Source organism: Ornithorhynchus anatinus, chromosome 4 (assembly GCF_004115215.2).
Source record: "Ornithorhynchus anatinus isolate Pmale09 chromosome 4, mOrnAna1.pri.v4, whole genome shotgun sequence".
NCBI lineage: Eukaryota > Metazoa > Chordata > Mammalia > Monotremata > Ornithorhynchidae > Ornithorhynchus > Ornithorhynchus anatinus.
This window is the reverse complement of record NC_041731.1, coordinates 46678530-46700027: the sequence shown is the minus strand read 5'-3', so window position 1 is coordinate 46700027 and position 21498 is coordinate 46678530. Positions and strand designations below refer to the sequence as shown.

Sequence of the window (21498 nt, the reverse complement as noted above, 5' to 3'; positions counted from 1 at the left end):
AGGGCTTACTATTTACCAAGCACAGTGCTAAAGGCTGGAGTAAATTCAGTACAGTCCGATTAAACACAAAATCTATCTTACCTGGGGCTTCACAGTCTAAAGGGGAGAGAGTTACAGATGGGGAAACTGAGTCACAAAGAAGGTAAGTAACTTGCCCAAGGTCACCCAGCAAGCAGGTGGCAGAACTGAGGCTAGAATGCAAATCTGCTGACTCCTAGTCCTGAGGTTTTTCACTGAGTCCTGCCCAGAAGGGATTTTCAATCCAATGGAGGAGTCAGGCTGACAAATAGTATAAATGCAGTGAAAACCAAAGGAAAACGAAGAATCGTTAACAACCAAAATAAGAAAGAAATAAACGAACTGATATACTATTTAAGAAATAGGTTACTCGTTCAACAGAGCACAGATTCACTGTTAGAAAGATTTCAGGTATTTTTTTCAACCTGACTGGACTGAAGCACATCTGTCATTTTCCAGTGCCTATTATGTATTGAGCACTGTATTTAGTACGTGGGAAAGTATAGTAGAGGTAATAGATATCCTTATCATCAATCAGTCATATTATTGAGCGCTTACTGTGTGCAGAGCATGGTACTAATTGCTTGGGAGAGTACAATACAGCAGAGTCGGCAGACATGTTCCCTGCCCACAGTGAATTTATAGTCTAGAGAGAGAGAGAGGCATTAATATAAATAAATACATTACGGATATCTATATAACTGCTGTGGGGCTGGGGGAGGGGTGACTAAAGGATGCAAATCAAAGTGCAAGGGTGACACAGAAGGGAGTGGGAAAAGAGGAAGTGAGGAAGGCTTTTAAGGTTATGGAGTTTATAGCTATCTGAGGGAGACAAAATAGTAAAATAAATTATAATTAGGAGGAAAAAGCAAAGGGGATATGTACATGCTTACAGAAGATACTTATGTGGTTAGGGAGGATAATGGGATAAATTCAGTAGGATTTGTAGGTTTGTGAGGGTATATTTCCAGGAGGAGGCTCTCTTTTCAGGTGGAGAGGGCTATGGTTTGGCATAGTTTGGGAGGGAGGGAGTTCCGTGCAGAGTGAGAAGCAGTGTGGCCTAGTGGATAGATCACTGGCTCGGGAGTCAGAAGGACCTGCGTTCTAATCCCGGTTTCGCCATGTGTCTGCTGTATGATTTGCCAAGACCTTTAACTTCTCAGTTATGTCATCTGTAAAATGGGGATTAAGAGTCTGAGCCCCACGTGGCACGGGGACTGTCTCCAACCTGATAAACTTGTATCTGCTCCAGTGCTGAGAACAGTGCTTGGCACACAGTAAGTGCTTAACAATTAGAGAAGCAACGTGGCTCAGTGGAAAGAGCACGGGCTTGGGAGTCAGAGGTCATGGGTTCTAATCCCGGCTGCACCATTTGTCATCTGTGTGACTTTGGGCAGCGTGGCTCAGTGGAAAGAGCACAGGCTTAGGAGTCAGAGGTCATGGGTTCGAATTGCGGCTCCTCCACTTGTCAGCTGTGTGACTGTGGGCAAGTCACTTAACTTCTCTGTGCCTGTTACCTCATCTGTAAAATGGGGATTAAGACTGTGAGCCTCATGTGGGACAACCTGATTACCCTTAATCTACCCCAGCACTTAGAACAGTGCTCTGCACATAGTAAACGCTTAACAAATACCAACATTATTATTAACTTCTCTGAACTTCAGTTCTCTCATCTGTAAAATGGGGGTGAAGTCTGTGAGCCCTACATGGGACACCCTAATTACCTTGTACTACCCCAGCGCTCAGAACAGTACTTTGCACATAGTAAGCGCTTAACAAATACCAATGTTATTATAATAATTATTATTAATTACCATTAAAAGCATGGCATAGTGGATAGAGCACGGGCCTGGGAGTCAGAAGGTCATGGGTTTTAATCCCAGCTCTGCCACTTGCCTGCTGTGTGACCTTGGGTAAGTCACCTAACTCTGTGCCTCAGTTCCCTCATCTGTAAAATGGGGATGAAGACCGTGAGCCCTGTTTGGGAAAGGGACTGTGTTCAACCTGATTATCTTGTACCTACCCCAGTGCTTAGAGCAGTGCTTGGCACATAGTGCTTAATAAATACTATTATTATTATTATTATTACTAGGGCCTGGCATGGGGTAAGTGCTTAAATGCCATTAATATTACTGTTATTATTAAGAGGAAGGGAGGACACCTTGGATCAAAGCTGGAAGAGTTGAGAGCCAGTTGGAGTTAGTAGTTAGCTTGAAAAGACGGTAGTTTATTTTGTGCTTTGCATTCTATTAATTTTCTGCAGCTTTCACACATTGCACATAGCTCTTTCTCAGTCAACAAAATTTGGTAAAAAATACTGACTGCTTCATTATATTTTGCCAATATGGTTTCATTTTCTGGCTCAAACTAGTTTCTCCATAAAATATTAAAAAGTGAGATCATATCTGAAGTGTAGGGAAAAGAAGTGGTTGATTTTTATCATTGTTGCACTAATAGTTGAAGTCAACGGTAGTACAGGAAATCATACTTAAGAATTTAAGAAATATGATTTCCCCTCTCTAGACTGTAAGCTTGTTGTAGGCAGGGAATGTGTCTGTTTATTGTTGTATTGTACTCGCCCAAGCGCTTATTTCAGTGTTCTGCACACAGTAAGCACTCAGTAAATATGATTAAATGAATAAAATAGGTTACTATTTCAACAGAGCACAGAAAGCAGTCCTTAAATTTAGACTGATAGGATGACAGAACTAATTCTTGGTTCCTGGTCCTGAAGTCTTTGTGTTTGTACTGAAGTTCATCTGTTGTTTTACCATGGGAGAGTCCAGCATCATTATCATCACTATCATCATCAACAATTTATATACTCTGTTTCTTCAAAGAGGAAGTGTTAGTTCATTAATTGTATTTTTGATGTGACAAAATTATTAAAATGAGGCAAACAGCCTTTGCTTAAATGATCAAAAGTTTCCTTTTTAAGTGCCATTACCTTCAGTTCTCTGCAATGGTTAATCTTGCATGTCAGTTTATAGAGTCAACTTCTCATATATGCTGTTTGGGTGACATTTTACTGCCTAAAAGGAAATCCAGAGGGCTTTCGATTTGAAGAACTGGGTACCCATGTGACTAAGATATTTTTTTCTTATTATTTCAGCATTATCTTATTGTTTTAGAAATAGAGTCAAACTATGTTAAGAAAAAATTATTCTTTTAAAGATTTGACTAATGTTACAAAGTTACAAATCATTTATTTTACTACCTATAAACTGTTTCAGCCCACTGAAGAAAAGCTATGCTAATTTATATAGCTTTGACATTTTATAATTTTCATGATTTTTAGATAAAGGATTTTATATTTAAAACTTTAATAGTCTAGTCTGAGTTCATTTATCTTTAATTTTTGAAACGGGTAGAGTAATTCATAACAGTAATTTTATTCCTGTAATGTAATATTCACTTCAGTTCATTTGTGCATTAAAATTCCTTTAAGACCGTTATTAATGATTTATATAATGAAATGTCATATTAATCACAGAAGTTTTCACATTTTATTATTCTCTTCCATGTTAATACTATCTTTATGATCTCTATTAATGTTTTATATCCTCTAATTTCAATTATAAATCAAGCACATTTTCATGTTTTTGTTGGTATTTGCTTTTCAGGGGTGCCACCTTTAAAATTTTATGACTTTCCCCCTCTACATATGCAATATAAAACATCTTTATTCATATAATGGTTGTTAATTATGTCTTTGTTTATAGTAAAGTTTCATTGACAAACTTATAGTTATAATATTTCTTTTCAAGCTCAGAGATTAGAACGACTTCGAAAAGAGAGGCAAAACCAGATAAAGTGCAAAAATGTTCAATGGAAAGAGAGAAATGCTTCTCACTCAGGTAAATGGGAAATATTTAAATTTCTACTTTGTTCTAGTTACTTGCAATTCGTTTCGTTATGGATTTACAGTAAATAGAATTTAGCTTGTAAGTCATAGTTTAAGACTCCATTAGCTGATGGATATTTCACTGATTTTTAGCTCCTCTCTTCCTTGGACCTTCATCTCTCCAAACAACAGTGTGTATCATGCTGACTCCTTTTAGGCCAAAACTGCTAGTTTTATAAGAATATACATTACCTTCCACCTTCTTTTTACTTTAAGCTCTCCATTTGTTTTGCAAGGACATTCCCCAAGAAGCTATTGCCAAAGAGTATTTTTGCTTAATGTGTCCAGTTAGATATTGATTCCTTATATTTATGGGGGAATCCCAGTCTTGAAAATCTAAAATATAAATAGGAAGAAAGTCTTATGGTATAAATAGGAAACTGGCTTTCCTTGCTGAACATTTGCCTCTCACTAATGTGTTTCTTTTGAAAGAGAATGGCAATTGATTTTAAACATGAAGTGACTATTGGTTTTGGGGATTGTAGATGCTATAGGATTATGCATGTAGGTGTCTTCAAAGATAAATTCTCAGATGAGAATGAAGACCCATAATAAGAAAGATTCAAAAATAAATGAAATGCCTTAAGAAACCCCCCTGAAAATAGCTTACCTTGATATTTACCATAAAACATCTAGGAATTGTCTTCTAGGTAGATTTTTTTTTTAAATGGTTTTAAAATCTGGACTCTGTCTTGGGCACATTATGCCATTATTGCCTGAAATTATTATTGTTCAGATTGTAGTCCCTAGGAAATATAATTGTTTGATTGATAAGTATTTTCTACAGAAATCCCATATCGTTCTGCAAACCATTCTATCAGAAGGAGCCTGCAAAATGTGTCCTGTCTTCTAGTCCTCTCCTCCTGCCCCTCCACAGCCCTATATTATAATTTAGTTTTGTCTTAACTTCTTTACAGTGCTCATACAAAATTAGAACAGTTCTCTAGGACAGCTTCATCTATTACTCATTTTAATGCCATTTTCTGGTGTTTGGCACAAATTCAAAAAGTTTTCAGTCATTTAGTATGTTTACTTCCTCCCCAGATTGTGTATGTCTTAATGAGATTTCTGTTTAATATCCTCTTCACAAACGGATATGGAACTACTTTACCCAAGTCCCTGTATCTTTCCAGTTCTGTATTTTTTTTTTTGAGCTTGATGCTCAGAACACCCTCCCCGCAATGTAATGGTATTATATTTCCTTACCCAATGTTAGGAATTAATTTTTTTGACCTCTATTTTGATCCATCAGGGGTACTGGAGTGCTTACACTGTGCCGAGCGGTGTAATAAGTGCTTGCGAGAGTGCATGCCAACAGAGTTGGTGACCACGTTCCCTGCACACAGAGACCTTACGGTCTAGAGATGACTTTAGTAGTGCAGTTTGAAATTTGTTTGCTTTTTCTGCCTCAAAAACATTTCCTATTAAACCTGTGATGCAGGTTTTAAAGTTGAATTTCTTCTGTTTTTTTCTCTGTGGAATGTGACTTCTGAGACTCTCCTTTTGGTTCATTGCCAAGTAGTCCTGGTAGTGACCTCGTCTTCAGTGCCCTATTAAAACCTTATCTCTTCCAAGAAGCCTACCTTAACTAAGCCCTCACTTCCCCTATTCATCCTCCCTTCTGGGTCTTCCACCTATGCTCTTAGGTCTATACCCCTGAAGCCCTTTGCTATTCACCACACCACATATGTCCATATACATTTGTAATTTAATGTCTGTCTTCACCTCTACTCTGTAAACTCTTTGTATTGTAGTGTCCCAGATGCTAACTTTGTACAATACTGCTGCACACAGTAAGTGCTGTGTGCATTCATGAGGAGCAGTATGGCCTAGTGGATAGAGCACGGGCCAAAGAGTCACAAGGATCTGGGTTCTAATCCCGGCTATCTGGTATGTGACTGTGGGAAAGTCACTTCACCTATCTGTCCCTCAGTTTCCTCATCTGCGAAATGGGTGTTAAAACTGTGAGCCCTTTGTAGGACATGGACTGTGTCCAATCTGATTAGCTTGTATCTACCCCAGTGCTTAGTACAGTACCCGGTACATAATTAGCACTCAACAAATACGATTTTTTTAAAAAACAAAAAGGTAGGTAGATTAGTTGGCGATGATACAGTAACTAGGCAAATTGAGCAGCCTTTGTATTCTCACATGTTATTGGAGGATTTAATTTATTTAGCAAGAACCAGAATTGATAAATCCTTGAACACCCACAGATTTATTCACCCTTTTTTTATAACCTTTCCCCAGCCAAGTTTGTCACATTCCCTTCTCACTCCATCAGTTTCCTTATGTTAAGCACGCTGTTTCAGACTTGAACAGTTTAGTTGTAACTAGATTTGGCTATCATTTTTAGCAAGAGGTTAAAGCCAATAATCTTTCATTTTTAAAGGATGATGGAAAACATGGGACAAATGAGTAGAATTTCATGGTATATAATCCTATCATTCTTTTTCCTGGATACTCTCTTGGAGAGCTCATTTACTCCCTTGGCTTCAACTACCATCTTTCTACAGATGATTCCCAAATCAATATCTCTACTTGGGTGTCCCACCAACACCTCAAACATAACATGCCCAAAACAGAACTCATCTCCTTTCCATCCAAACCCTGTCCTCTCCCTGACTTTCCCATCACTGTCGACAGCACTACCGTCCTCCCATTCTCACAAACCTGTAATCTTATTGTCCTTGATTTATCTCTCTCTTTTAATCCACACATTCAACCTGTTACCAAATCCTTGTGGTTCTACGTTCACAACATCGCTAACAGCCGCCCTTTCCTCACCATCCAATCTGCTGCTCTGTTGATTCAAGCACTTATCCTAACCCACCTTGACTACTGCATCAGCCTCCTTTCTGCCCTTCCTGCCTCTCCCCATTGTAGTTCTTACTTCACTCTGTTGCCAGATCATGTATTTTTTTCAAAGTTTAGTCTGTTTTCCCGCTCCTGAAGAATCACCAGTGGTGTCCCATCCACCTCCACATCAAGCAGGCATTTCTAATCATTAACTTTAAAGGACTCAATCACCTTACCCCCTCCTACCTTACCTCACTGATTTCCTGTTACATCCCAGTACACTCATTTTGCTCCTCTAGCACCAACCTTCTCACCGTACCTTGATCTTGTCTATGTTGCCACTGACCTCTCGCCCATATTCTACCTTGGACCTGCAACTTATTCCCTCTTCATATCTGACAGCCCACCACTCTCCCCACCTTCAAAGACTTAATAAAAGCGCATCTCCTCTAAGAGGTCTTCCCCAACTAAGCCCTCAATTCCCCTACTTCTTTTCCCTTTTCTGTCACCTTTAAACTTGGATTTGTACCCTTTATTCATCCCACCCTCAGCCTCAGCATTTATTTGCATGCTGATAATGTATTTTAATGTCTGTCTCCCCCTCTAGACTGTAAGCTAGAGGGGATGTGTATATCAATTTTGTTATATTTTACCCTCCCAAGTGCTTAGTACGGTGCTCTGCACACTGGAAGTGCTCAATAAATATGATTGATCGATTGATTGACCTACTTTTAAAGAGGATTAACTGAGATTTAAGTTTTAAGGTCCAGTAAATACAAATTTCATTCTCCCATATTTCAAAGAACATATACATTTCTGGGGTTGCTTAGGACACAGTTGTTGTGAACACAAAGAAATCATCCCTCCACCCTTGTTTAACAAGGCACTGGAGGGCAAATTTGAAAGGGGACAAAAGCACAAAAGGAGAGGCCCTCACAATATGGGGGAGAATTGGACCTGTATTTTGTCAGATCCCCAAATGACTGTAAAATATTCCAGAAAACTGGATAATGCTATTTAAATCCAGCTTGGGCAAGTCCATTGTACCATCTTTATTTTAGGGAGTGAGTTCTTCTGGCTCAGAGAAGCAGCGGGGCTCCGCCACTTGTCAGCTGTGTGACTCTGGGCAAGTCACTTAACTTCTCTGTACCTCAGTTACCGCATCTGTAGAATGGGGATTAAGCCTGGGAGCCTCACGTGGGACAACCTGATTACCCTGTAGCTACCCCAGCGCTTAGAATAGTGCTTTGCACATAGTAAGCGCTTAACAAATACCAACATTATTATTCTGTGGTTCTCCATGTGGATGTTTTCACCACCTTGTTTTACTCTCATTTTCACCAGTTAGGTCTCTTCCATTAGAATCTTTCAAATGAAGGTGTGGTATTTTATCTAGACTGTTAGCTCGTTATGGGCAGGGAACGTGTCTGCTAATTTTGCTGTATTGTACTATTCCAAGCACTTAATACAGTGCTCTGCACACAGTAAGCACTCAATGAACTCCATTGATTGATTATTCAGTAGCATAGAAAAGCAGCGTGACCTAGTGAAAAAGCACGGGTCTGAGAGTCAGAAGTCCTGGGTTCTTATTTTGGCTCTCCCACTTGTCTACTTTGTGGCCTTGGGAAAGTCACTTCACTTTTTGGTGCCTCAGTTACCTCATTTGTAAAATGGGGATTAAGACTGTAAATCGTTTGTGGGACATGACTGTGCCCAACCTGATTAGCTTGAATCTACCCCCAGTATTTAGTACGGTGTCTGACATATAGTAAGCGCTTAACAAATACCATTAAAAAATGAAGTTGTATTTCAGATGCCCGCTCCTACTGGGGCAGAGTCTCCTGGTACTGCCATTTTGAGAAGATATGGCAGAGTGGATAGAGCTTGGGCTGGGAGTCAGAAGGTCATGAGTTCTAATCCCAGCTTTGCCCTTGTCTGCTCTGTGGCCTTGGGCAAGACACTTCACTTCTCTGGGCTTCAGTTACCTCATCTGTAAAATCGGGAATGAGACTGTGAGCCTCATTTGGGATAGGGACTGTGTCCAATCCAATTTGCTCATATCCACTCCAACGCTTAGTACAGTGCTTGGCACATAGTTAGCACTTAAACCACAGTTATTATTCCACTCCATATTTTAATAATTAAGAGTGATTTACATAATAGATGGCTGTTAAGTAATACTTTCAGAACAAGAGATAAGGAGATTAGCATATTTCAGTTCTGAGGAGTAAATTTTAAAGAAAATAATGTTAGTCCACTTTTAATGTTATATCAGAATTTATAAACTCCCCTTAAGTTTTGTCACTTAGCTGCTTCCAAATTAACTTTAAAAATGAGATTTTTTTTCCCATTTAAAAGATGCCTCATTCATTGACTCATTCATTTATTGAGTGATACTGTGTGCAGAGCACTGTACTAAGCACTTGGAAGAGTACAATATAACAGTAAGCAGACACATTTCCTGCCCGCACTGTACGTTTAAGACTTAAGAACTTTACATTCCCTGTGAGTTCACTTTGAAATATGCATTTTCTGAATTACGTTCAATTGCTAGTCTCCCCTAAACATTTAACTAGGTGAAAACTCTGAAGAAAAAACGATGCCATAGTAATGGATGCAGATGAGCTCTAGAAGTCCCCTCATTACATACGGTGACAAAGGAGATTAAAAGCAAACGTATTTCATTGATCTTTCCAAAGGAACAAAACCTGGGAAATAACACTTGAATTTTCCCTGAATCAGTGCAGTTGTAGGTATGCTATTTTAAGAGTAAAGGGCTTCCCAAATTTAGTATACTCATCTATCATCTAAAACTATTTTTAAAAATCTGAATTTTGCCTATACTATGTGGACATAATATTTAACCGAGAACTAAACTGTCATAGTTGTGAAAAGAATGAGTTGGCCTTCCTGATTAATTTCACGCGGCCTTTTGAGAATCTTTCAGTGAATCTGTCTTTCCAGATGTTTTAAATTTGTAATAGGCATGTTAGGAGAGGTAACACTCACTTTGTGCTTTAGCTACATTTTAATAGTTCTTATTTTTAAAATTTGTGGTAGAGAATTGTCTTCTTAATGATTGTTGTTAGTTGATCTGCTTCAGTTCTGTTTCAATTCCCTATAGAAGCAGAAGATAATGGCAGCCTACAAATAGAGGATAGAGCAGAATCAGATTTGATACAGATTTGAGATTCTCAAATTGATACAGAGGAGATGTTGAAGTGATTATTAAAATGAAAACAAACAATTCTTCCTGATTTATGGCACTTCCTTTCTAAAGCTTCATCTGTTTTTAAAAGTTCTCGAACCTCTAAGTTTGAATTAAATTAGCAAGCAGCCCCGACCTGCATCTGTACTCTCTTCTGTATCCTACTCACATCTTTTCTTCTATTCTACTTTTATCAAATAGTGTCACAGTGATGGAAACCTTATCAGCCTTTCTCTGTACATACTAACGGCATCGTAATTGTCTTTTTGGTCATAATACTCTCCATGATCAGAATGCACGTCTGTCAAGAGTAGGGGGTATCAATCTTGATTTTTAAAAATGAGACATGGAGATGCACTTTCAGGAACTGTAGGGAATATTATCTCTTCAAAGATCATAATGCAAATGCTTTTAATCTGCTTTTTCCATCACAGCGGAGGAGCTAAGCTCACTGTTTGAAAAAAAGAACTTCAAAGTTAAGTCTTCAAATTCTGGGAAGCAGTCAATATTATCAGTACGACTTGAACAGTGCCCTCTCCAGCTGAATAACCCTTTTAATGAGTACTCAAAATTTGATGGCAAGGTAAGTAAAATTGAAATCAGCCCCCCCCCTCCACCCCCAATATAATGAAAAGCTAAAACATGGGTTAGGATATGGTGTGTAATAGCTGGTATTTTCTCATTCAGTACTTTGATTGATGAATGAAATATGAAAATGTCTCTCCTTTTTTTAATCTTGCCTTGTCTGCGCCTCCGTTTTCTATGTCAATACTCCATTTCATGATGCCTGTCTTTCAGCCCCACATGGCTAAGAATACTTAGTTCTGAGCTTATTTTCAGAAAGCACAAAGTGCTTACTTTTTTATTTAATGGAATGAACAAGTTTGGCTATATATAGTAATCTGATTCCTATTGGCATAGGCCAGAGTTAGATGCTCCTTATGACAGAGAATGTTGTTGGTTTTATTGATTGACTGATTTGGCACATTATTTTTATTGACTGACAGTGGTGTGGCAGAACTGAGTGATAACTTGTAGCCTTTAGGTTTAGGAGAATTGTTTGTCTTATCTGACACAATTGTAATTAGTAAATGGTAGCAAGACTTTTCCAATGGATTTTTTCTAACATATGAGAGTGATTGGGAAATATAAGTTCAGTGAGAGGTATTTTCGTTCTCCATGAAGTGATTTTAGTGAAAAGCAGAGTATATCTGTATTTAGGGGTTCCAAATCTTCATTTTGATTGTGGGGTTGGACTTGGGATGGAGTGTTGAGGGTATTGGGGAATAAGACTTTTTGAGAGGAGGAGTGAGGAAAAGAGGGAAAAGGAGGAAGAGAGGAAAGTGAAGAATAAAGAGATGAAGAGTGAAGGAAAGTAGGGGAGAGGAATGTAAAAGGGTTCTGTGCTTCCTTCCTGCACCACCTCTTTGTCTTCCTTTTCTGTTGTTGCTGCAAGGTTTTCTCTAACCTTCACCAGTGCCTGGGGCCAAACTAGAGACTCCTCTTCCCTCTGGCCCAAGAGCCCCACCTCTTCATCTACTGTAGGCAACCTGAGGGAACCTCTGGGGACATGGTGGAGGTTAGGGCTCCAGAGTTCCTGCAGCAGCAGCTGCTGTTTACACTCTGTGGGGATGCACAGTTGTTGACCTGCTTCTTGGTCTGGAGCCACCAATCCCTGCCACTGTCATCAGCAGTGGCTCCACTGTGGTACCTGCTGTGGGTGAGAGAAAAACCTCTCGGCAGTGGAAGTGGTGGAGAGTGGGTGGCAGGGAGAGAGCCCCCCCAGAGGTCAGAGGAGGGTCCAAGCTGTCGCCTGCCAGGAGCGGGCAAAGCGTAATGCTGAAATCTCTACTCCATCTCCATTCCCTTTCCAGCTTCAAGGGGTAGAATGAGCTAGCTAAGGCTGTCCACCTCGTCCAAAAGCCTGTCAGAGTAATGGGGGCAGTTCCCCCCGCCTTCCCAACAGAATTGGCATCCCTGACTGTATTCATATACTGCGTATACAAAGCAGTGTGGCATAGAGAAGCAGCATAGCCTAGTGGATAGAGTATGGGCCTGGGAGTCAAAAAGCACCTGGGTTCTAATCCTGACTCCGCCACTTGTCTGCTTTGGGGCCTTGGGCAAGTCATGCAACTTCTCTGTGCCTCAGTTGCCCCATTTGTAAAATAGGGATTAAGACTTTGAGACCCATGTGGGACAGGGACAGTGTCCAACCCTATTTGTTTGTATCCACCACAGTGCTTAGTACAGTGCCTGGCACATAGTAAGTGCTTAACAAATGCCATCGTTATTATTATTAGTTGTGTTAGTATTATTATTATTTGGATAATTGGAACAAGTGAGCGGAAAACAGCCCGACTGTCAAGCAGCAATTAGAGAGGCAACTCTTAGATCAGAGGCTACAGAAGCTCTTAACATAGAGAAAAAAACAAAGATTGTCAGTCTCTTATTTTAACCAGCCACACCCCATGCCCTGATGTACTCTCGCTGTAAATAGAGTCGTCTTCGAACCCGAAGGACACCTGAACGTGAGGTAACAAGTCAAAAATTCCAGTTAATCTTAGGTCAGGGCTGGCCCCAGGAACCACTCCTGGGAAGGGCTTTGCATAAATCACGCAGAGGACTAGTGAGAGCTACATAATGAGGAATTAAGTCCCCACAGAAGCCTGTTAGCTGAATCTTGGCCATGCTTAAGTTCAAATATATAGCAGGATAACAGTTTCTGGAATCCCCCAGTGCTGCAATTCTGAGAAGGAAAACTGTTTGCTAATCATATTAGCGGAACTCTTTACTGCAGGAGGCTTTAGTAGAGTTAGACACAAGTGACTGTCAATTCCCCTTGTACCCCTGGGTGAGGGTTTTAAACATATTGTGAGTTTAGTCAATTTTTCTCGTTGGGTGGAGGTGCTCCTGCTATAATCTGCTCGCCATTGCTAGCAGGATCGAGTCCTTCTGAAGAATATCATCCTTAACCATTACGTTTCTAGAATTGCAGTGTGGTTTCAGACCGTAGAGGAGTGTAATGGACCTGATTAATCAGTGGTGTTTGTTGTATGCTTACTATGTGCGGAGCCCTGTATTAAGTGCTTGGGAGAGTGCAACACAATAGAGTTGGTAGACACAGTCGTTGTCCTCAGAGGAGCGTATAAATGGTATTTCCCCAGCGATTATTGGGTGCACATCACTGTACTAAGCACTTGGGAGAGTACAGTGAAGTGGGAGTTGGTAGAACAGATCCCTGCCTTCAAGGGGCTTTCAGTCTAATGGGGGAGTTAGAATAAATTGCAGTTTTTTATTCAGCAGTCCAGGAGGCTGGAAAGAGGGTCAGGCCTCAGGCCCACCCTCCAAGGAATTTTGGGAGCCTTTGTCACCACCGCCCTCCCCCTGCCCTCAGATCTTTGTGGCCTGTCAGACACAGGAGAAATGTAGGGAATAACAACATCAAGGTATCTGCACGGTGTTCAAAGACTTGATGTATTGGATACCTTCATTAAACCCAGGCTTTGACGATTAAAGAGGTTTGACTACCCTGAAAAGTGATATCAAGATCCTAAGATGCCTACATAATGATATGGCAGCCCCTAACAGAAATTATGCGGATCCTTTCCCCATTACCAATGAAGTAAAGCCAGGCTACGTTTTTGTGGCCTTTTAAACTATTCTCTACAGTTGGGCTTGAGAGCACAACAAAGGATCTAGAGGCATTTCAGATCCTCTGGGAAATCCTCAACTCAGCCAGCTAGGACTACTATTGAAGGTCTTTGAGTTACTCTTACAGAATCTTTTAGTTAGATACTAATGACTTGACTTTGGAAGTGCTCACCCAAGAAGACATGATTAATCAGAACTCTGGACTATTGGTCAGCAGCTTCTCAATTAGCCAAATGCTGTGGGCTGACAGTTTAAAGAAGATCATGGTTATCTGATTGTATCTTGCAAACTCTGTACCCAATCAAGCATTTCTTCCACTTATAAGGAGCCAGATGCTGACACTGAATTCATCTACTTAAGGAGCACACTGTCCAGTGATACAGGGCAAGAGAAAGGTGTAGGAAACTAGTAAAAAAGGCTAGTGTGTCTTTTGAGAAACAAGCAGAAAGTGGCACCCTAATGACCTAAGAATTCACACCAGAATTAAGGTGTGAAGCAAAAGTGGACAGCAGGATGTAAGCTTGTTATGGGCAGGGAACATGTCCATTAATTCTGTTCTACTCTCCTAAACGCTAATACAGTGCTCTGTACATAGTAAGCGCTCAGTAAATACCATTGACTGATATACCTGTCACGTCTGACTTTTAGAGCAGTCCAGCACTACATTTCATCAATGGTATCTACTGAGCGTTTACTGGGTACAGAGCACATTTACGTGATCTCTGTCATTGAGGCAAAAAGGACTGGGTGATAGAATGCAGTCGACCACTATTTCAGCAATACTGTTTACATTATACCTTTACTGCATGTAACATCCTGTGATAACTATTATGCCATTAGATTTTATTACAAATGACTTGCATTTGTAGTCACCAGAAGGCTGGAAACCCCTGGTGATAATACATCCAACTTCATCTTTGCCAGAAAACGTAAAAGGAACAGTCTTAAGTGAGGAAATTTTTAATCAAATTTGTTTTTACATCATAGGCACTGTTGTTTTTATCATTTGCAGGATATATTTGACTATTTAAGTAGATACTGACTGAATAGACCCATTGTAAATTGATTGAGAATGATTTAAACATTGATAAGCTTGCTTTAGGAAGTGATATAGTTTTATTGTGATAGTGCATATTACAACTGACTAAATAACATTAAACTCTTGGTCCCATCTATTATTTAATATTGATGCCTTTGCCAGGTATGTAATGAAAGTGGCTAATATTTGAAGGAAATTGTACTGTACATATTAAATTAGTCATTTTTTATCATCTTTGTGAAAAGCATCAGTGTGCTCATCATAGACTTCTCAATGATTAATTGAGAACTGTACTCGAGTCAAGCCTTTTTTAACCTAGGAGTTAAAACCACTTCAAATAATAGTACAAAATGATCAAATTACCATTTTGAGATGGCATAGTATTAGTATTAAAGAAGTATCATTTCTCTCTCCCTTGGTAAGGTCATCTCAGCCCATTGATTATAAAGCCCTTTTCATGGTCTTTTTTGATCAAAATTTTTTTCTATAAGGATTACTAAGATAAACTAAGCCTAACTTTTTAAAGGAACAGAGAATATTTTTGTTGTTACTACCTGGTTCTTATTTAAATAATGTAGGAATTTTTCAGGTGGTGGTGTTTCAATTTTTATAACACTTGCCTTCAATTCTCATCTTCACAAGTAACTTTTTCTGGAATTACATCTTGTGGGCCATTTAAATCCTCTGAATATTTAAAATGGTTTGTAACAAACCAATAAGATACATGTTGAGTATTTTTGTCACAAATATTCACAATGCTTTTCTTGGGAATAACACATGCCTTATTTACATAATTAACTGAGCTGCTAGGGTCTCTTGGGCAAATGGTACATAATTGGGGAGAGGAGGGGACAAGGAGGAGTTTGGGGTCTAATTAAACGTGCTAAAAAACTACTTAATTATATATTTCCTCAGGAGACCATTACTGCTGTGAAATCCTCTTGAAGATTGTAACCGAGGCTTTTAGATGATAAAAAGAATCACAGAAATGGAGTAACTTCCTTGCTTTAATTTTTTGGTTGTCGTCCTTTCATTAGTTAAGCCCACTACCTTTATTCTACCCAGTACAGCGTTCAAACTCAGGCAACTCTTAAGACTTGTGAATGCTGGTTTTTAGGGTTTTTAATTGAAAACATCAATTAGCTTTCATAAACTAATTTAGATTGAACAAAATCCATGTTTAATTAAGTGAGGTATGTCTTTTGGTAGTTAATACACTGCAGGAATAGACAGTGTTAACACGAGAGAAGACTTTCATTCTTCTAATTTTAGAGTGTTCAAATTTTGAAAATTTCCTGCATTGAAAAATTTTATTATATTTCTACCAAAGTAAATTAGTTAATTTAATCTTAAAACTTTTAGTGCATTTGGTGGAATGTTAGTTCTGAAGAAGCTGGCTAAGTGATCTTAGAAAGCGTATTGTGATAGCTAAGCAATCCTCCAAAGAAACATGATATGCCTGCTTGATTCTAAGAACATGTTTACATCTAAATAAAGCGTAAAAAGGAGAATAGATTTTTTTACAGGTTTAACTTTTTTATTGGCTCAAGACAAATACTGTTTTAAGTGAAAAGGAAGAATGTTGAGAAGCAGCATGGAAAGAGCACCGGCTTGGGAGTCAGGATGTAGGTTCTAATCCCTCCCCTGCCACTTGTCTGCTGTGTGACCTTGGGCAAGTCACTTAACTTCTCTGTGCCTCAACTACCTCATCTGTAAAATGGGGACTAAGACTGAGCCCCATGTGGAACAACCTGATTACCCTATGTATACCCCAGCGCTTAGAACAGTCCTTGGCACATAGTAAGTGCTTAACAAATACCGTCATTCTTGTTATTACTATTATCAAGATGTTTAGAGGAAAACAGGGTGGAGAGTGTCTAAGAAGATTATGCGATGTCTAAGTGGAATGTGTGTTGTTCCTGTATGAGCTGTTATGTGTGCCCTATCTTTAGCCAGGTCTAATATTCACCAGTGAGGATTTTAAGAAGGAAACTCAACTCCTCCAATGTGCTTTGGTTCCTCATGACTCCCTCAGGTCAAATTTAGTGTAAAAATGTTCAGTACCTAGATGGAGCAACTCTTTAAATGAGTACCTCATGTCTTCAAGATGAATGCCATTAAATTCAAAATGTGCTCCAAGTTTCTGAGATGGGGCACCTTTCAGTGCTTTGCAAGCAGCATATGAAAAAGTCAACATCCCTGGCTTTTGATTAGCATGTACAATACAGTCAAAAAATTTAGAATAATGCAGTGTACAGGCAAAGAAAGGGAAAAAACAGACTTATCCAAATTATGACTCTAATTATTAAATTAGAAAAGAGTACAAAGAGCTGTTTGGTTACTTGTTATAAAGCCATCAGTTAAAATTAATTTGATTACACAAAGTTCCTTAAATAGAAGAGGTAATTTACTTCTGCCTGGTATAAAAGCTCCAAAAAAAAGATGTATCAAATTTGGCCTATAAAGAAAAGTGTGACTTTGATTGTGTTAACTTAGTAGAAACTAACAATTTCTCAGTAAGTAACTGTTTTAACAATGAAGCAGAAGAAAGCATGGGGGAAGGGATAATTCATGAGTGCTAATTGCTTGGCTGTTAATTTTCATAAGTGTTGATAGAAGCAGTTCCTTAAATTAAACTTTGTTTAAAATGTATCAGGGGAAATATTCCACAATGTCGGGCCTGAAGTGAAAATTAATATGAATGCTGTGGCAATTAACACGTACTGGTTAATAGCTTTTAGCAGCATTTTGGGATGATAGTCCTTAAATACATTTTTGCATGCTGCTCTTGTTTCAGTATTGTTCCAGTGTAAGGCTGGATAATTATGAACAAATGTTTTCGACAATCATTGACATTAAATAGCGCTCCTCAAATCAAGGAGATACAAATTTATGAAGAATAATGCCTAACTCTAATTTAATATTGAAAGTATTTAAATATCAGAGTATTTAAATCTCATAGTAAACTTTCTCACATAATAAAACTGTTCATCACCTGGATTTTGAATATTTATCCCTTTTACCGTAATTTTTCTATTACTGGATTGCGAACTGAGAATGTTTTGATCTGTCTTCAGATGGTAATTCAAAAAAATAAAACTGAAGAGAACCCAGATTAACCATCTCTTTTTCCAAAGACCCTAATTCCCATTTTCATTTCCTTGGAGGAAGCATTTTGTGGTGCTCCCCGAGGAACTTCTCCCATAGAAGATTCTCTTGTTTGTTTTCAGGAAATTGTTTTTGGCAAAGTCCTCTGTTTTGTTAATCTCTCAGCCTCGAATGAGAAGGGCTTGTCATTTACAGCGGAAGCCTTTTCTTTTCTGGGTTTCTCATAAATTTATTGTGTAAATGATTAATTTGTAGCAAAGAGATTGGAGAGAAGTTTCAGACGTAACTGGTTCCCTCTTCCCTGTTTCCATTCTAGATCTGTACTTCTCTGCATCTTGTTCCTTGTGTGTCGTTGATTTTCTAGTTTAGGGCTGTTTCTGGTACTGAATTGTACCTCAGGCTTCCATGTGCACTCAGTTCTCCTACAGTATTGTGGGGTCTGTTCCTGTTGAACCCCGACTTAATTCACATATGTGCACTGTAACTTGCCGTGCGTGCATGTGTGTGGTAATTTCTTCCAGCAACATACTTTCTATCCAGATACATGTGTGTTGTAGGAAAACGATTCCTTAGTTTTCCAACAATGCTTTGTTCAAAACTCATAGTAAAAATCTGTGTTTTGGAAGAACCAGTATACTTATTTCTTAGTTTCAGTTCAAGTACGTATGTATAATACTGGAGTGCTCAACTCCCAAAATGAAGACTACAGTTACGAAAGTGATCCATTTAAAGGATCTTGAGCAAACTAATCCTTTGTCAGATGATATTCTTGCTAAGCAGTTCTCATTACTTTTGCTTTATTTTTCATCAGTGTTTCTTGTCATTTATGCAGATACGCTTGCATGTATGCATTACTGGTCTGAGGGCCCCATCAAATGACAGAGCTATGTGGCAGAGGACAGGGAAGCAGAGTGGCCTAGTGGATATAGCGGACCCGGGTTCTATTCCCAGCTCTGTCACATGTCTGCTGTGTGTCCTTGGACATGTCACTTGACTTCTCTGTGCCTCAGTCATCGCGTCTGTTAAACGAGGATTAAGACTGAGCCCCATGAGGGACAGGGACTGATTACCTCGTATGAACCCCAGTGTTTAGAACAGTGCTTGGCACATTGTAAGCACTTAACAAATACACTTATTGTTATTATTGTGATGTTGGTGAGAGTGGTGGCAGCCACAGTTGGGGAGGCAGCTGGTGAGAGGCGGCTCAGGGGAGGGAGGAGAGGCAGGAGGGCCTTGAGGTGCCCAGTCTGGAGGAAAACCCAGGTTTGCTAGTTTACTGCCAAGCTACAGAGACTCTCTTCCTTAAAACTTCCCTCAGCCAGCTCCCTCCCCTGCCTTTCTGGCATTCCTGAAGTGGGAGCGGTATGATGGATATTGATTGTTTAGAAACTCCTGAGCCATGTGTTTCTGTTAGCCTGTCAGCATCGTTGCTGAGTTAATATAATAGATGCGTGAGTATGATATAGTTTTCTCCTGTAAAAATTTGTGGAGTTGCCTCTATTGTCATTTTATTGCTAGATTTCATAAATATGTCAACCCACCTTGATACATTTCCTCTAGCCCCCTGGATTTTCAGTCTTATCATGGCCCAGTGGCAAGAGCACTGGTTTGGAAGTCAGAGGACATGGGTTCTAATTCCGGCCCTGCCAGTTGTCTGCTGTGTGACCTTGGGCAAGTCACTTAACTTCTCCATGCCTCAGGTACCTCACCTGTAAAATGGGGATTAAGATTGTGAGCCCCATGTGGGACAATCAGATTACCTTGTATCTACCACAGTGCTTGGCACATAGTAAGCACTCAACAAATACCGTCGTTACTATTATTATTCTTATTACTTGTGAGTCCCTCATTCTATCCCTTGGTCCCTTCTCTCTCACACTTTTATTGTGCCCATTCTGGCACCTGAAAGCAGCTATGTGGAAAAAAGCCGGAAGAGATGGTTGCTGAAGCTTCTGAATTTAAATTGGAGAGAGTAGCAGAGACCCTCACGTTTGTATAGTAAATCTGGTATTCAGACTCTGATAATTCAGAAAACTTTTACAGGCTCTTTGGGGGCAACTGTACATGTACCTTCCACCCATACTTTAGGTACATTGTGTTTCTGAGTAGACATGATTATCTATGTAAAAAGTATGACTGTGTTGTAAGTTCTCACATACCATGGAGGGTATGAGTCCCTAAGGCAGGTAATGTCAGAATTTTCTCTAAAGACACTACAGTGCAGCACTTCATTTCCACATAAAAAGTGAGAAAGTAGCTAAATTCTGTGGGTAGGATTTTCTAGATCTTAAACTTTATTCAGTGTAATCCAGAATATCCTCTCTTCTAGACTGGATTGAATCTTGGGCACTCTGGATAATTGAGACTTTGCTCTAGAAGGTTTCCTGTCACCAAAATGCACTTCTTAGTTCCCTTCCTCTTCATTCTTTTCATCTAATCACCTAAAACATCTTCCTTGTATTATTTTGCTATATAATTTTGCCAGGTACCTATTCTTCTATGGTTTAAAGGGTTCTCTAACCTTTCTTAATTGACTGGAAAAGGCCCTATACTTTGCTCCCACCTTAACTAAACCTGCAGATTACGTGCCTCACTCTTCATTCTTTTTTAAATAAAACTGCATTTCTCTAATGCTTGCAGGCCCCAGGTTAGAGAAAAACTTTGTCTATACTGCAAGTCCCTGATGGACAGGCAACCAACTCTGTTTTGTGATACCGTCCCAGGTGCTCTTTACTCACTGTGCTGACTGCAGCACTCAGTGTATCCCACTGATTGATATTTGTTCAGTTGTGGGGTTGCCCAACTGTTCTCCATGGAACTGTGACTCACTAATTTGAGGGGCATTGCCCCCCAGCTGCATCGCATCTGCACCATCATGAATAGAACCATGTCCCTTTCATGGTCTTCCCCTTCCTGCTCCTTCCTTTGATCCCCGAAGTGGAGATGGGAGGCAGATGGAGAAGAGCAAGAGGGGTGGGAAGAAATGCTCAGGACCCAGTGAGCGGAGGTGCAGAAATGATAGCGCACAACCTTGAAGTGCTGGGGCAGACGTCAGTATTGGAGTCGGGCTAGCAGCCGTGGGCATGCTAGGTGGATGATTTGACAGGCCACCCTCTGGCACAGCCGCCTACGTCTGTTTTCTCTCTCTTTGTATATCGGATTGCAAATTACTTAGTCAAGGACTGTGTCTGTTAAACTAATTTCATTCGAGACCCAGCTTAGAATCGGGCGCATGTGAACGTGTAATAATTCTCTCTCGATAATGAAGATATGTCCCAAATATATCCACACCACTGCTGCTTAAAACTTGGAGCTACTCAAAGACAGTGTCACATAAGCGTTTTATTAATAGCCCACATTCCTTATTGTCATATTTAATTAAAGTTCAAAAATCGAGATAAAGATAAATGTTTGAAAATAAGTTTTTGAGATGTGCAAGATATGCTACTATGCAACAAAGGATTAAATTGATTTGTTATGTGTGCATTTAGCTACAATTCATTTTAATTGTCTGTATGAAGTTAAAAAGTATTAGTGTCAGATAAAGATTCATCACCATAGTATGATTTAAAGCTGGTGCTATAGAAAGCAGGCATGTGTTCTGGCAGATGTTTATATAAGGCTCTGTCTTTTCTGACAGCAGTTAAAAAGTATGGTTGTAGTAATCAAATTGTGGTGCAACGACTCAGAGGCTAGAACCAGATTGAATTAAAATAGATATAAGATTTATGAATAGCAATGGCGGTGATAAAATTTCACTACCTTCTTCTA

General features: G+C 39.4%; 1 protein-coding gene across 3 annotated transcripts in view; it reads left to right on the top strand.

Moving 5' to 3' along the window:
* Window positions 1-21498, top strand: part of MAPKAP1 (MAPK associated protein 1) — a 239585-nt gene that overhangs the window by 52865 nt on the left and 165222 nt on the right. For all 3 annotated transcript variants that reach the window (XM_029062939.2, XM_029062937.2, XM_029062941.2), the window contains exons 3-4: window positions 3786-3875; window positions 10364-10512. In XM_029062939.2, coding sequence (XP_028918772.1) covers window positions 3786-3875; window positions 10364-10512 — 239 coding nt within the window. The remainder of the gene's footprint in view (window positions 1-3785; window positions 3876-10363; window positions 10513-21498) is intronic.